General features: G+C 35.0%; 1 protein-coding gene across 12 annotated transcripts in view; it reads right to left on the bottom strand.

The window, feature by feature from the left end:
* The window catches only part of STAU2 (staufen double-stranded RNA binding protein 2), a 248593-nt gene that overhangs the window by 201127 nt on the left and 29415 nt on the right, over positions 1–18051 (bottom strand). For all 12 annotated transcript variants that reach the window (XM_006202410.4, XM_015237707.3, XM_072951789.1 and 9 more), the window contains 2 exons: positions 10200–10359; positions 1999–2134 (listed from right to left, as the gene is read on the bottom strand). In XM_006202410.4, the coding sequence (XP_006202472.1) occupies positions 1999–2134; positions 10200–10359 (296 nt within the window). The remainder of the gene's footprint in view (positions 1–1998; positions 2135–10199; positions 10360–18051) is intronic.

Here is an 18051-nt window from a genome sequence, read left to right as displayed (position 1 = left end):
AATACCCTCAACACATAAACATCTGAAGACTGATCGAGCAATGCAATAAAAATTAGCAAATTAAAAGAGACGAAAAGGACAAGTAACTAATAAATATCTGAAAAGCTGTTCAACCTCACAAAGTAATCAATAAAACTGAAAGTTTAAAACATATCACTTTCAACCACTTAACTAACTTAAGACAATGTGTTTTAAACTCAGCATTGTCACAATAATACAAAATATACTATACGAAATCAGTATAAACTTCAATGCAATTGGGTAATACATTACCGTTTTTTTAACCCAGTAGTCCCCTTATAGTAATCTACCTTAAGGAAATAATCAGTAATGTGAACAAAAACTTGTATATAAAGAGTGTTTACTGCAATATTATTTATAATTGCCAAAAAAGGAAGAAAAACAATCTAGATAATCAAAAACAGGTATATTTTGTTTATATACTTATCAAGTATTCCTTGTTTACACCTGTTTAAATACTTGCAAAGTATACCCCAGCTATGTGAAGTATTATATAGCCACCAAAATTATTTTCAGAGGTTAAAGATATGAAAAATGATTACTATATTAAGTGAAAAGGGCAAAATATTGCATATTGGGAATAAACAAATTATGATACATTCACACAAAGAAATATTATTCAGCAATTAAAAACTGCAAACCCCAGGCTCAAGCAACATGGATAAATCTCAAAACCAAAAAAAAAAAAAAAAAAACTAACTACTATATATAAAATAAACAACGAGGTCCTGCTGTCTAGCACAGGAAACCATATTCAATACCTTGTAATAGCCTATAATGAAAAAGAATATGAATAGGAATATATATGTATAAATGAATCACTATGCTGTATATCAGAAATTAACATAACATTACAAATCTATACTTCAATTAAAAATAAATAAATAAAACAAAATAAGAAAACAATTATAATAAGTGAAAAAAGCCAGACACAAAAGAGTAAATACTGTATGACTCTATTTATAGAAGTTCAAGGACAAGCAAAACTAATCTATGGTGACAGAACAGTGGTTACTTCTGAGAAGAGGTATATGAAGTGCAAATAAGTGTGAGGAAGCTCTCACACTGATGGAAATGTTCTGGATCTCGATGGGGTGGTGATCACATGAGGATATAAGTAAGCAGAAAGTCATCAAACAACTAATATACACACACATAAATAAAATAATAAAATAAAGTCAGGACATGTACATTTAAGATTTGTGCATTTTACCGTTCATATAGTATACCTCCACAAAGTAATACAGAAATTGCATATAAAGGGTAATTTCAATTTGGTTAAATATATTTATATGCAAAGACTAAAAAGAATGTCAAGTACATTAAAATATTAAAGGTGCTACATCAATTAAAAATAAATAATTAAAAATAAAAATATTAAAAAAATAAAGGTGTTTAATTGGGATTGCAGGTTATTTATATTTTTAATTTACTGCATCTTCCACATTCTCTACAATGAGTTATATGATTCATAAACAATCAGGAAAAAAGACCATACAATTTTTTTTTAATTCTACCATGCTTGCAAAAGAAAATTCTGCTACACTTATAACACAAAATTATTCAATGTGCAGAAAGACTTAGTAAATCCTTCCAAGAACTTCCCTATAAATTATAAGCACTCATGTTTGCAATGTCTTCAGACAAATTAAGAAAAGCACTAATTAAGCTAAGCACCTGCTTAGTGAATAAGCAAGCAAGACAACTGCAAAGCCCGCACCACCCTGTGGAACGACTTTACAACGTGGTCCTGCCTGCAATAAACACAGGGCTCTCAGGACGCAACAAAAACCAGTTCCTGAAAACCAGTTATTCTTTTTTAATTTAAACATTTCTTATATGGCTGATACATCTAAACTCCATGCAAAAATGCCTCAAGTGAATTTTCTTTACAACGAAAATACACTTTGAGTTTCAGAAACTTGTATATATGCATAAAATAATAAATAAGAACAAAACCAAAGAAGATATACAAACCTCTGATTGTACATGCCCCGAAAGTTGTAATTAGCTCTATAATTTGGGAAAGGCTTTGGATCTAAGGGCCTGTAGATGGCAGGCTCTCCCCTTTTCATAGCCAGCCCATTCAGTTCCACAGTTGGAGTTATACTACCTGTTTAAAAGAAATATTAAAGGCACACAAGTGAAATATTTCCATAATAAACCATGCAATCTATATTTTACATACAATTACCATGGAAGAAGGTGGAAGTGGGTGGCCCCTTCTGTACGATTTTCTAAGGGGGTGCATAAACTAAACAGGAAAATCATTCCTAACGAAATCTCTTTGGGGTTTTTGCAACATTTTTTGTACATTAATGACCAAAAATTCAACTTTTATAGTCACACTATTTCAAAACAAGGAAAACAGAAGGATCATAGATTGCTTAGTTTGAATATTATAAAGCAGGTGTTGAACTTCAAAGTTACTTACCGCAGAAAGTTTGTAATTATTTAATCATTAAGAACATCACAGTCTGTGAATATTTTTATTTATAGTTTGGTAATCAAGTGACGAAAATTAGCAACGAATACAGGGTCATCAGTAATTCTTAGACTTAGCTAATGAAAATAAATTTTGAGATTTTTCTATAACCAACCACACGACAAAGTAGTAAAGATAAGTAAAGCTTTTTGTAGATAATCTTTAAAGATACACACTGAAGCATTTGTGGATGAAGTGATACACCTGAAATTTGTTTTAAAATAATTCAGAGGCCACAGGGATGAGAAACAAGACTGGCCACCATGTGTGGATAACAGAAGCAACTGATGACAAGTTCAGGGATGCTCAATACCTTAGTCTTTCTTCTGCAAAAGTTCGAAAAATCCCATAATATATAACACACACAACGTAAAATTATTAAGTCAAGTTATTTTAAGTACCAAAAAAGGTTATTTAGTAAAACATATATATGTTCTATATAACAAATCACAAAAATGAATCATAAGCTTTTACAGAAAGTAAAATTTATGTCAAGTGTAAATTCTGTACTATTTTATTTGAATTATGCCTTTTGCACCATACATCATGAACAAAAACGGGTCCACTTATTGCAGCAGAGAAACGGGGGCACAAAGTACAGGCCGGAGCAGGGGAGCCTGACGCAAACACACAACAGGCAGCCAGGTGACAAGCAATCCATCACGAGTCACAAGCTGCTCATTTTGTGTCTCATTTCAAAAGAAATCATGTGAAACCACTGAAGATTACTATTAAGAACAAGAACTAAACCAAGGTGAAGAAAAAGCAAAAAATAAAGGGCGTGGGAGGAAAGGATGACGTAGAAAAGGGAGAGATAAGGATAAGAAAAACAGCAAAGAAAAGTTAACAAATATAGTAAGTCCAATTAGTCCAAACCCCCATTTTAATACGTAACGCTCAGGGCAGAGGAATATTAAGTCAAGCATAAAGGGATTCTCTTTTCTTTCTTTGTTTCTAACAGTATTTGACGGAGGGATAAATAAAATGCACAAACCTTAAGCACACAGCTCCATGAATTACTACACGCATAAACACTCATATACACCTTTCAGATCAAGATACAAGCACTTCCATCACCCAGGAATACCCAGTCAATACCCACCTCCCCAAGTTACCCACTCTGACTTGTCAGCACAGATCAGTTCTGCCAGTTCTTCAAGTCTGATTATGTATTCGTTTGTCTAGCTTCTTTCACTCGACATAATGATTTCATTGGATATATCAGTACTTCAGAGTTTATCACCAAATAGTATTCTACTAAGTTTATCTGATCTGCTGTTAATGGGACATTTGGATTGTTTCCAGTTTGAGGCTATTAAGTATAAAGCCACCGTGAACATTTTTTAAATGTCTCTTAGTGGACATACACACTCTTTTCAGTTGGGCATATACCCAGAAGTGGAACTGGCAGGTCACAGAGGAGGTTTATGTTTAACTTTATTAGTAACTACCTAACAATTTTCCAAAGATTTTTTTTAACACCAAAGAGCCACTGATGCCTTTAAAAGTTTGAACTGTTCTTATTTTATAAAGATTTCAGTTTAATAATTAACATGTTCACCAGTTGTACGATTTATGTCATCATGAATGCTACTCTGCAGCAATCATACAGGCATAAATATCGTAACAATCAAATGGGAAAAGAAGAAAAAAAAAAGCTTGAAGGACCTCATCCTTTAAGTATGGCAATACACAGGAAACTAACATGTCTGAAAATCACCAGTGAGGTCTGTCACCCACACCAAAATTGCATTTTAAGCTAGGTAAAAGTACTGAATTCGTATCATTTAAAGAAAGAAACAATCTCATATAAATTCATTTGAAAGTAAGACTATATTTTCTTCACAGAAATGCTAGAAACTGGTGTTTGTGAAGAAGAGTTAGAAGAGAAGCAGAGGGAAGGGGGCTGGGAAGGGATAAATCGGGAGTTTGAGATTTGCAGATACTAATATATACAAAACAGATAAACAACAAGTTCATACTGCATAGCACAGGGAACTAATTTCAATATCTTGTAATAACTTTTGGTGAAAAAATATGAAAACGAATATATGTATGATCATGTATGACTGAAGCATTATGTTGTACAACAGAAAGTGACACAATGTTGTAAACTGACTCTACTTCAATAAAAATATATACACAAAAAAGAGAGAGAGAAGCAGAAAAGCACAAACCACGCTGATAAGGTTTCAATTTCTTAAGAGCAAAGCACTACACCTGTTTCCTATAGAACAAGACTGACATCTCCATGTGCACACACCTCTCTTGACTTACACAGTGAGGCTCTCACAGAAGACATTAAAAGAATAACTTCAAACTATGAGCTGCCTCCAGGAAACGCTAAGTACCACTGCTTCCAGTGAGTGAGAGTTGGACCCAGGTTGCATAAAGATAATCATTACATAGGAATCCTCATGTATTTTACGGCTATCAAGTTGACACTGTGAACACATAATCAGAATACATTAAAGGAAATTTCTACATTTACCAATGATAAAAACAGACTAATTAATTAGATATATAAACATACTTAACAACTGTGGATTCCCATCATATGACAGGCAAAAAAAAAAAACTTCCACAACTACTTTTCAAGGAGCAACATATTACTAACACTTAAAGAAACAACTTTGCAGGAAGTTAGAAAAGCCCCTGGAACACAGCAGTCACTCAATAAATGTTTGCTGAAAGAATGAACTGATTAACTAACCAATCAGGGCCCTGGGAGGAATGACAGGAGCCAGGGTAAGGAAAACACATGATGACCTAGGAACATCTTATTGTGCCAGGAAGTCAGAAATGCCCAACAAATGATGAGGAAGCATCTGAAGTTCACAGGACTCAACCTGAAGGGGCCATTCCACTGGCCAAAGCTGGGACAATTTGATCATCAGAATAAATAACGACAGTAACAGATCATAAGCCTGTAGGTAAAATAGGAATCCAAGAGTCTACAGTGATATAAATAAACAAACACAAAATGAGGGGAATGAGAAATCTCTCAGGCACAATGCTGATGAATACATCGAAAACGAATATGCAATTAAAAATCACCCTTTTGGCAACCTTCAGAGTAGTCATTGATTCAGACAAGAATCATCCATGGATGTCAAATCTGGCGAGTGAAAGTTTGATAAGAACAGAATGTTTATGTAGTCTCAAAGTATCTTCTCAGAAAACACTTGTTATTTGTACTACGTAATAATAAAATACACGTCTTAATTAACTTTACAATAGAGAGGCCTGGCAGACACAGTCTTAACCAAATGACAAAAATCATCACTAATGGGACAAATCAATATCCTGTGTCTCCTGTTATGACACTGAGCCCAGGTCACTTCTGTGATATGTGCTAAAAGTGCGTAAATCATGAGGAAACACCAGGTAAACTCAACTGAGGGGCATTCTACAAATGATATCAAGGTCACAAAGGACTTGAAGGCCTGAGGAACTGTTCCAGACTGAAGTGGAATGAAGAGAAACAGTAAATCCGTGATCCTGATTAGATGCTGGACCTACAAAGGGTGTTCCTGGGACCATCAGTGAAATGTGAATGGAGTCTGTGGATTACACGGGGATACGCGATCAGCAGTAACTCCCTGACAGACAGTGTCTGTGTACTTAGGAAGTACGCACAGATGCGCTCAGGGGTAACGGGACGTCATGTCCACAACTTATGCTCAAGTGGTTCAGAAACGCTAACCATTTCTGGGTAATGGGTACCTGGGAGTTCTACGTATTCTTTCTATAAAATTTATATAAATCTGAAATTATTTCCCCCAAAAAAGTTAAAGAAAGTAAGAGGTGGGAGAAAGGAAAGTAGTTCTACGACATACTCCTAATTAACCAGAGAACTATCCGTGCTGTACTAAATCTAACTCCTCTCTGGGATGTAATTACTATTTAAGGCCCATCTACTTACTGTGAAGTCAGGATTGGATCTCCCCTCCTCTGCAGTGCAGAGAGGAACGTACTGTCTTTTCAATACATAGTGTTTTATAGATCAATAAAAAATGTTAAAAAAAAATTAAAATAAATCTTTTGAGACATTTAAAAAAAAATACATAGTGCTAAGTTAACTGAATGTCTACATATAAAAAGGAAGGAAAAAAATCTTGAATTCTACCTCACATCGTACATATACCTCAATTCCTGACTATAGATCTAAATTTAAAAGATAAAATAATAAAGCTTCTAAAAATAACATGAGGTTATCTTCACAATTCAGTGGGAGATAAAGATGTCTAAAATATTAGCACACAAAAAAGTACTAACCATTCCAACAATTTCACTTCTAAGTATTTATCTCAAAAAAAAACAAAAACACTACTGTGAAAGGATATATGCACCTTCATGCTCATAGAAGCAAGCTCAGTGTCCACTGATGGACGAATGGATATAGAAGTCGGTTTTTATGGAAGTATAGTTGATTTACAATGTTAGTTTCAGGTCTACAGCAAAGTCATTCAGTTATACATTTACATTCATGTGTGTGTGTATATATATACACACACACATATTATTTTCAGATTCTTTTCCATTATAGCTTATTACAAAAGATTGAATATCCTTGTTGTTTTATCTATTTTATATATAGAAGTGTGTATCTGTTAACTCCAAACTCCTAATTTATCCCTCCCTCCTTTCATCTTTGGTAACATAGTTGTTTTCTTTGTCTGTGAGTCTATTTCTGGTTTGTAAATAAAATCTGTATTTTTTTAAGAGTCTGCATATAAGTGATATCATATGATATTTGTCTTTCTCTATCTGACGTACTTCACTTAGTATGATAATCTTTAGGTCCATCCATGTTGTTGCAAATGACATTATTTCATTCTTTTTATGGGTGAGTAATATTCCATTGTGTATGTGTGTTTGTGTATATATATTTGGTATATACATACCACATCTTCTTTATCCACTCATCTGAACAATGCAGTTTTTTTTAACAGCAAAAATATTTCAACAATAGTGAAGATCCTAATGCCAACAGGCATATGAAAAGGTGCTCACTTTAATTAACTATTAGGGAGACACAAATTAAAACCACAATGAAATACTACCATTTTGAAAGCTGAAGATACCCTTTGTTGATAAAGATGTGGAAAGCTCTCATATACTGCTAGTAGGAGGGACCCTTGATAATTGTTTGACATTACGTATTAATACTGAACACATGTATAATCTATGACCCGACAATTCCAATCCTAGATACATCCCCAACAGAAACGTATACATACAACAATGTTCACAGCAGTATTACTTCTAGTAGCCCAAAACTGGAAACAACCCAAATGTCCACCAACAGTATAATGAATACATAAATTTTGGTGTATCCATGCAAGAGGATATAACGTAACACAGAAATACCATACTGTTGAACACAACATGGGTGAATCTCACAGATGTAACACAGAAAAAACGAGCTATCACAAAAGAGTAAGCTGCATGATTCCAACAAACAGGCACAAAGAATCTAAGATGACAGAAAGCAGAGCAGTGGTTTCCTTTGGAGTTGTTAACCACCAGAAAGGGCCTAAGGGAGGCTTCTGAAGCACCGGGAAAGCCTGCGATACTGGTAAAGCATTTACAGTGCAAAATTCCAACAAGGCCCTACAACCATCAGTTGTGCACTTGCCAGTACACAATGTTACATTTTTTAAACTTTACTCCCCAGAATCTACTCCTTCTTCCAGCTCACTGCAACATTCAATAATGGACACTCTGATCTCCACTGGTCTTTCAGACTCTCTCCTGTTTCCTTCCTCTGACTCCTTTGCTGGTTGACCTCCTGCTAATAATCCTCTGAAGTGGACCCGACCCAGAGCTCACCACACAACTGCTCCTGGTTCACAGTACCTGCCCTGGAAGGCTAGTCCACCGGCATGGCTTCCACCAGTGGATTAGTAACCCTGGTCCCTCCGTCCATTCCAAGTGCCCCTCCAGTATTCCGGCAGAGTAGAGGGCTATGTTACCCAAGGCATGTGAGTTTCTTTTCTTTCTTCACCCATAAACTATGGCATTGGTTTCCTGACATGGCTTCTAATATTTTCCACCTTCCACTCACGTGTCAAACTGAACTTGTTAAATTGCTCTTTTAAACACAGCATCCACCTGCTGTAAAAATTAATCCCCCAAATTGTAGATAAAACTTATCAACCAAGTCTGGAGTTCAAGTCCATCACAATCTGCTCCCCAACTACATCTCTAGTCTTATCTCTTACTAGCCATTTACCTGCTCTAATTAAAAACCACCTACAAAAAACTTTTTTGCCAAACCTGCTGTCCAGATTCCTATTCCAATGCCCTTTCTCATCGTATTCCCTCAGCCTGGAAAATTCTTTCCTCTCCTCTATACTTGCCTATTCTCTATTCAAGACCTGTATCTTACATCATCTACTGCCGTCTGTGTTCATCATTACTTAATCATACGGACAGCCGTTATTATTCACTTGGTACTTAATCTTTACCACTGAGTTACGCATTTTATGTAAATGACTGCAAAATCCTCACCAAAAAGGACACTGGTTTATACCTCCGAAGATATATTAAAGCAAATGCTTAATAAGTAGAGGTAGTGGTGAGGTGCTAATGATCAACCAATAATCTGAAGAGATTTTTAAAAGTTAAAAATGTAGATAGCCTCTCACCAGTTTCAACCTGAATAGGCTTTTTTTTTCTTCATTATAATAATATTTTGGCTTATTTAAACTTACTTAATAAATACTGGAATCAGCTGAACAGATGCAAAAACTAGGAAAGTCATGGAGTTCTGGAAAGAGCAGTCCTTGAAAGAGGGGACTGACTACCTAGGAGCACCTAACACATGGGAAAGAAAGAAGTGTCTGACCTGATTACGGGCATAAGCATGTGGACCATCATTAAACAGACTACAGAGTCACTGCTGGCAGGCAAAATGTCTATTTTCACTCCATCACAAAAATATCTAAAGCATTATTGGTCAGAAAGGAACCGCTTGCATTTGTAAGTTAACAGACAAGTAAATGGACAGAGGGCTGGCACTTAACTTACAGAACTTTATTAACTTCATGCTGTCAACTCATGCACAGTGTCCGATGCAGGTCTGCTCTTCCCAATAGATAACTGGATATATAATGCTGTTGATATTATACTAGTCTTAACTATTTTTAATTATTAAATTATATATTACCTATTTTGATTGGATTACTACATTCTGTTGATTCTTATCTTGTAGTTGGCTTTATTCCTTTGAATTGCTCTTAGAAACAATGAACTGTACATATAGTTAAATTTTAAAATGGTTTTATCTCTCAATGAGCTGCTCTTCCTAGAATAAACTTTGTTTACCCCCCAAAATTATGTATTAATTATTTTTAATTATTAAATTATATATTTAAAAAGAGAAATTGATGATTTTGATCCTATTTCTATCCTTACTTTAGAAAAAAACTTCAGTCCAACTTTCTGTTCTTTGCACCCAAATGTCTTTTTGCCAACATCTAAAAACTAAATAATGCACCTTTAGAGTTTCCTCTAAAGCAAATTTTTTAAATAATTACAATTAGCCTCTTCATTCTCAAATACCTTCAGTTATTATTCAGCTGTCCTGGTGGTCTGTCCTATTAATGCCTGTTGACTATGCCACTGGGTAAGGACAGCACATACAGAACATAACAACACAACAGAAGGAAACGAGTCAGGGCCATACCTGGGTTATTATTCACATTACTTTTGGGTGGTTTCTGAACTGGTTTGGGAAGCGTAGATTCAGTCAAAGCTTTATTAGCGACGGCTTGCTGGGCCTTCTTTATACTGCTCCCTTCGGATTCCCATGTCTGCTCACCAAGACTCAGCTGCACTGAGAACATCTTGCAAAAACATAAAGAAACAAAGAAAACATTGAAATTTTTCAGGACATAAAGTGTGCGGTCAGCGAAAAATAGACACACCACAGAATCAAAATTTTTGAGCCAGAGTGAAAGAATTTTAAGAAATTTTGCCAAATTCTGTTCTATCCTATCGAAAGGCTTAATGGCAGCTTTAAAGTGTACATTTTGGGTGGAATATATCAAGAAGAAATCACTTCCCCAAATGGAATCATATTGTTAATGTCATTCAAATAGTCTTCAGAAAAGTAGAGTAATAACAAAAAGTAAGAGAAACTGTAAGAGAATCCAACAGGTCCTGTCCCTATAACTTTTATAAAATCTAATTCCTTAAATTTCATACTTAGCACAATATAGTCAATGAGTCAGACAATCCTACTGAATATTCTGTCACCAAGAAACTCTCATTCCTCCACAACCAACCTTTAACCAGTCACCAAGTTCGGTCAATTTTAACCTCACAAATACTTCTCCAATCTCTCTTCTCTCTCTGCCAGTGACACTGCTGCACTGGATACAGTCTTTCATCATCTCAGCTGAGATGTAATAATCTCCCAACTGACTGCTGCTAAAGCTATCTTTCTAAAACTCAAACCCAACTGCATCACTCCCACCAACACTAGGTTAAAAACCTTCTATTGTTCCCCTTGTAGCATGGTGCGAAGGATGGACCTGTCCATCTTCATGTCACCCACCCTTCCCCTTATCTTAACATTCCATTCACATCATATTTCCTTATGAGGCCCAAAACCTATTGTTCACCTTTAACATTTAGGATCAAGTTACAGGATATACACACACAATCTGCTGTTTGACTCCACAGACAGCTTCCTATTTTGTAGGAACACAAAGTATGAACCTCAAAATACTAATTAATTATGAGGCAATAAATGTGTATTTGCAGGAAGGCGATCAGATAGAAAATACCAAGTGATTAAAGTTCGTGTCATCAATAACCATACAAACAGACATCATGCGCCTCCTGATACGATCCAGTAAGAAATATGTAGTATTCTTGGCCAAAAATGTTTGCCCTGAATCTAATCACAGGGACTCAGAAATATCTAGACTATCGTGTATTCTGTAAGACAACAGGCCTAAACTCTTCAAAAATGCCAACAAAAGAATGCATAGGGGCTGTCCTAGATTAAAGGATGCTAAAGAGACATGAAAAGACATGACAAAGTATAATGTATGATCCTTGACTGGATTTGTACTGGCAAGAAAAAAATGTATACAAGGGCATTTAGGGAAAATGACTATAGATTATATACTAAATAATATATTCGGTCAAGGTTAAATTTCTTGAGTTGATGATAGTATTATGGTTATGGAGAAGAATGTCTTTGGTCTTCAAAGATAGATATACAAATATTTAAGGATGAAACGTCATGATAGTTGAAATTTATTTTCAAATTGTTCAAGGAGAAAGTATGTATCTACACAGAAGGAGCAAGAAAAGAAGCAAATGTAGCAAACAAATTAATGATTAGTAAATGTGAAAGACATGCATATCCATTATACTTCTCTTTCCATTTTTCCTGTTGGTTTCCAATTTTTCAAAATACAGACTTGAAAATACTTATAACCATTTGAAATTCAGAATATATACCTGTTAAAAGTGAATAATCTTTCTTTTATTCTGATTTAGTTTAAAATATATACCTGAAACATATCTTTCAATACATTTACCTGATTTTAAAATGATTTTTCAGTGACTAGCTCTTCTGGTTTTCCAATTACAGTATTTAACAAAGAACGCTGCCCTAAAACACATCACCTCTTCTAATCTCCTCCAAATCAGTTCACACTCCAGAATGCTCCATCCATTATTCATTCCATTAATTCACGTTCAAAACCTCAACCTTCTTTGTTTATCCTCACCTTTCTAAGACTCATTTAGCAACACCTCAAAACTGTTCCTCGTAGATCGGTCACCACCTTAGTCTAAGAGCCCTATGAACTCAGATGTGCTGCCTCCTGATCTTCCAGATGTCACCGTCCCGAGTCTCATAAGCCAGGCACCTCAGAGTGGCCTTCTTCGTCTGCTCCATTTCCCTCTCCATTCTCCCCTGCATTCAATTATCAAACTATTGATTCAACTTCAAAAATATTTTTCAGATCTGGCCTCCTTTCTTTATATCCTTTGCCAATGTCTTAGTGAAGAATATCAGTGTCTCTCCCCTAAATTACCACAAGACCATCCTAACATCATTCCTTTAACATAAAACTTTCCCATTCAAACCATCCTTCCTACCACCATCAGCATGAACATTCCGTAAAATATAAATGCATCCAAGTCAACCTTCTGCCGTTCTGCAGCCTCTTAAGAATCTCACTACATTGAACCCCTAAAACTAATGCAATATTATATATCAATTATATTTCAATAAAACTCGAGAGAAAAGGAGTCCTGCTACAATAGTAATTCCAAGTAGGAATCCTAGAACAGACTGTTCATGAGCTTAAGTTGCAGATCCACCACTTACTATGCACAATTTTAGGGAAGTTTCTTATTCTTTCCCTCTGTTTTATTTCTATAGCGAAATTTGAGTAATAAGAGCACACAGAATGGTTGTGAAAATTAAAATAAAATGGTGTAAATGCCCCCACTTGAAATGCAGAGATTGTCAAACTGGATAAAAAAGCAAAATCCAACTATACGCTAGCCTGCAAGTAATGTACTTCAACTATAAAGACATATGGTTTAAAAGCAATGGGATAGAGAAAAACATACCATGATAAAAGATATCAGTGATAAGTCAGAATGGTTATATTAGTATCAGACAAAGCAGATTTCAGAGCAAAGACTACTACCAGTGATAACAAAGGTCATTTCATAACAATAAAAGGGGCAATAAATCTAGAAGACATTAACAATTCTAAACACTTAGGCACCTAGTAACAGAACTTCAAAATATATGAACCAAAAACTAATAGAACTGCAAAGAGAAAAAGAGAATCCACAATTAAAGTCAGAGATTCAATAGCTCCTCTCTCAATAATTGATATAACAATTACCAAGCAGACCATGAGGAAGAATACCAGACTTGGACGATACGATCAACCAGCATAATCTGACTGGAATGTTTTTAAAACACTCTACCTGAAAAGAGCAAAAATGTATTTGTTCTCACTTTCTTACATATTTATCAAGATAAACAACTTTCTGGACCATAAAACAAGTCACAACAAATTCAAAGGATTCAAGTGATGCAAAGTATGTTCTCTGACTATAATGGAATTAAAATAGAAACTAGTAACAGAAAGATCTCTGGAAAATCTCCAAATATTTGGAAACTAAAAAGCACATTTCTAAATAACCCAAGAGTAAAAGAAGAAATCAAAGGGGAAAATAGAAAGTATTTTAAACTGAATGAAAATGAAAACACTACACCTCAGAAGATGACATTAAAATAGTACTAAAGAGAAATTTCCAGCACTAAATGCCTATAGCAAAAAAGAAGTAAGGTTTCAAGAAAGTTAACTTCAGGTTTAATTTTAAGAAACTAGAAAAAAAGCAAAGCAAACCCGAAGTAAACAGGATAAAAAAATAATAAAGACAAAAGCAAACATAACAAAATAAAAAACAGAAAAACAACAGAGAAAGAAATCAATAAAACCAAAAGCTGGTTCTTTGCAAAGGTTAATAAAATTTGTAAACCTCTATGCAGACTAATCACGACAAAAAGAGAATACACAAACTATCACTTTCAAGAATGAGAGCGGTGACATCACTATAGATTCTTGAAGTATTTTAAAAAACAAGGAAATATTTTTTAACAACTTTATGCCAATAAACTCAACAACTTAAGTTCTTAAAAGTCACAGTTATTAAAGTTCATTCAAGAAGAAACAGGTAACCTGAGTAGCCCTATACATGTTAAAGAGAGCTAGTACTATCAGATATCAAGAATTATAAAGCTATAGTCATCAAAACAATATGGTATTTGCATAAAGACAGAAAAACAGACCAATAGAACAGAACAGAGTCCATAAATAAACACATATATACGGACTTTGACAAAGGTGCAAAGACAATGCAGTGGGGAAAAGATAATCTCTTCAATAACTGGACATCTACATGCAAAAAAAATAAACTTGTTCCGTATCTTGCATCATATACAAAAATTAATTCAAAGTAATTAGGCTTAAATATAACACCTAAATGTAAAACTTACACTATAAAACATTTAGAAGAAAATATAGGAGAAAATCTTACAACTTTTGATGGGGCAAAAATTTCTTATATATGATATGTAAAGCAAAATCTTACAGAACAAATGGATAAACTGGAGTTCATCAATATTAACAATTACTGCTCTTCAAAAGACACTGTTAAAAAAAGAAAAAAAAGTCACAAAGAGGGGAAACTATCTGCCAAGAACATATCTAATCAAGGACTTGATTAGAATATTCAAGAGCGGCGTCGCAGAAAATGGGAATAGGAAGCCCCAGTAAAGAACAGTGCCTGTTACTTTATAAATAAAACAGACATTTTACAAAGGATTTTTTTAATCTTACATACTACTAATATGTAGTGATAACAACTGTCTGGGTACTTTCATCCTCAACATAATTGCTAAGAATTTATGAATCATCTTTCCATTATACCACACTGAAACAGGTACTACATTTCTCAAATTACAGATGAGAAAATTGAGATTCTAAATTAGGTGTTCAAGGCCACACAGGCCAGATAATGTAGGCCAAAAATCAACCCTGGTAAATCTAGAAAAAACAAACAAACAAACAAACAAAAACTACTTGGCTTCAAGGCCACTGGGTAATTCTGGCTCCCTCAGTGATACCTATTCCAGAGTAAACCTTCTCAGAGACATAGTACTAGAGCAGCTTGAAACTTAGTTGTTCATACTGACAACTCATCAAAATAGGAAATTAAAGAAAAAGAAGAAAATATCACTTTATATTATTCATGGCTCTCTTCCTTATATTCTACACTATAATAGCCTTCTTTTGAGATGTGAGAAAATCAAAACAATTCACAGGAAAAATAAAGAACTGTATTTAGGTAACTAAGAGATAATGCCCTGTCATAATTATAACTCACATTAATAAAAGGTGCAACAAATTACTTCAGAGTTCAATTTAAAAGTGAGCATAAAAGCAAAAGGGGACAAGGCAAACTTTAAAATATTTTTACTTTAATAGTCACATATTGAAAGTTCCACAAGTTGTTCATATTCTCTAAGACTCAATGAAAGAAAGAGTAAAGCATATAAACATAGATGGATCATTACCTCCCATCAAGAAGTCTGTATAAGAAAACAATTCTACACCACCCTGAAGACATTAATCTCTACCCTGTGTTGCTCTGCTCTGGGTGCACATTTGAGTCATTTGAGAGCCTTAAAAAAATCCTAATGTCTGGGTCTCATCCAAGACCAATTAATTAGGAATTTCTGGGAGTGAGATTCAGGCGTAAGTATTTTTAAAGCTCCCTTTTGTGATTCCAATGAATAGCCAAGATTGAGAACCAGTACTAGAAGTGAGTGTGTTGTGTGTATGCATGTGTATAAACATATACGCATATATACGTAAACTGCCATATAATTGGCTAATGCCCCAAGGAAATTAATGAGGTGGGGCTAGTTTTAATTTTTTTGTGCCAGAGATAATCATTTATTTCATTAAAATATATTTGATGTCTCGCTTAAAACCACTGGTAGACATGCATGAATGAAAATGACTTTGCTGGGGAAGGGTATAGCTCAAGTGGTAGAGTACATGCTTAGCATGCAGGAGGTCCTGGGTTCAATCCCCAGTACTTCCATTAAAAAACCTAATTACCTCCCCCCACCACCCCCAAAAAATGACTCTCCTTTCCACAATAAGGATCCAGAGCTAGCTAACTAATATTAACATTAATTATTAATTAATATTACTTAGACTGATTCTCTTTCATTCAAGAATATACTAATTATTCTAGTACTCATTCTTTTCAAAAAATGAGCTACAGGCTAAATGGTGTGGTCTATGGCCAAAGCACCCAGAGCAGTAGGCACAGGTTGGCAAAGGGATCTCTAGATCTCCCTGAAACTCAAAGGAATATGGCACTGCCTAGAAAAAAGAATGTGGACCACAACAAACCTGGTCCATTAGAAGAGTAATTTAATGACACAGAAGAAAGTTAAGGGAGAGAAAGCCAGGGGAATGGCCTTGAATAGGTGAGAAGAATTGGGATCTAGTACAGAAATAGAAGGGTTGGCCTTAACAGGTAGTTCATCCATAACTCGAAAAGGGAAGGCAGAGTTGGCATTTTGGTTGGGATTTTGCTAAGGATGTTCTAACCAAGGAGGGGAAGAGAGCTGAGGGTACATACAAGACATACGAAAGTTAAGCTGGATAAGGAAACATGCGAGGACTGAGGGGAGTGAGAAACAGTACAAAAGGAGTAGAGTCAGTGGACTGGTGGCGTGGAGAGACTATTAAAGTCAGACTACTAGAGGGGATGGACTGGGTGTCACAGAGAAATGGATGTTTAGAATTGTAATTATGGAGCGTCTTGCAGTTACTGGTCAAGATAAAATCAAGAGTGTGATCACAGGGATGAGTGGCTGAAGGGGAGGGGAAGATAAGATACTTGGAGAAGTGTAAGAAGCTGACATGTCGGCATGCTGGAACCTTCCATTTAGACAATATCACCAAAATTTAAAGGTTAGGATGGGTATTAGAGTGAAAGTAAACCATGAGAAATGTGATGGAATCACCCAGAGGCCAGCAAATGACTACTGTGGTGTCACATGGGTGTCACATAGTCTATTAACATGAAATTCAAAGCTGGAGGTCTACCTCAAGGATGAATACCTAGCCGGCAATGAGAAGCAGAGGACACATACCAGAGGAGCCATAAACTATAGAAGAATAAAATATTTATTATCCTAAATAAGCTCAGTCTAGTACAACAATAATGACCGACATACACCACTGCACCACAGCACAGCCCAGCAGAGGGATCAGAGAACTTTCAGAGGCTTCAAAGATGTGAGCCCAGTGTTCAAAAATGATTACGGGCAAAGGGACCTTCAAAGCAGAGAGACATAACAACATAGGAAAAGGCAGACAGATGTGAAAAAACACGAAACAACATAAGAAATGCAAACAGTTCAACATGATTAAGGGCTGAAACAATGAGTACGAAACAGGTATGAACTAATGGGTATGAAAGAGAGTCAGGATATAGGACCAGACAGACAGACCAAGGCCACTGCCTTTTCTCTGAACAAAAGATATTATGAAAAAATTAAAGTGCTGCCCAGAAATCCCTCATAAAAGCTTGAAATAGGGAACAAAATTAACATTTCAGTTTCATCTTATTTTCCTTACTTTGAAGGAGATGCTAGAAAACAAATAATCCAATAACCAGTTGCTTTATAAAGACTAACCAACTTTAATAGAAACAATTGTTTCCACATTGTATACAAAAATTAATGATCATCATCATAATCTCCAATCAAGACTAAAAAATGTGTCAAGGAAATCTGTGCACAATTGAGATCTTAAAACAGATGAACAGAGCTCATAAATGCATTAGTTATATTTTTGTAACATGTATACATATAAATATATACATGCGGCTATATAAAAATAGAAATCACACAACACTGTAAACTGACTATGTCAATAAACATATATACAAAAAAAGAAATCAAT

The sequence above is a fragment of the Vicugna pacos genome, chromosome 29, assembly GCF_048564905.1.
Source record: "Vicugna pacos chromosome 29, VicPac4, whole genome shotgun sequence".
NCBI lineage: Eukaryota > Metazoa > Chordata > Mammalia > Artiodactyla > Camelidae > Vicugna > Vicugna pacos.
Note: the sequence above shows the minus strand (reverse complement) of the source record. Positions and strands in the feature narration are given on the sequence as shown.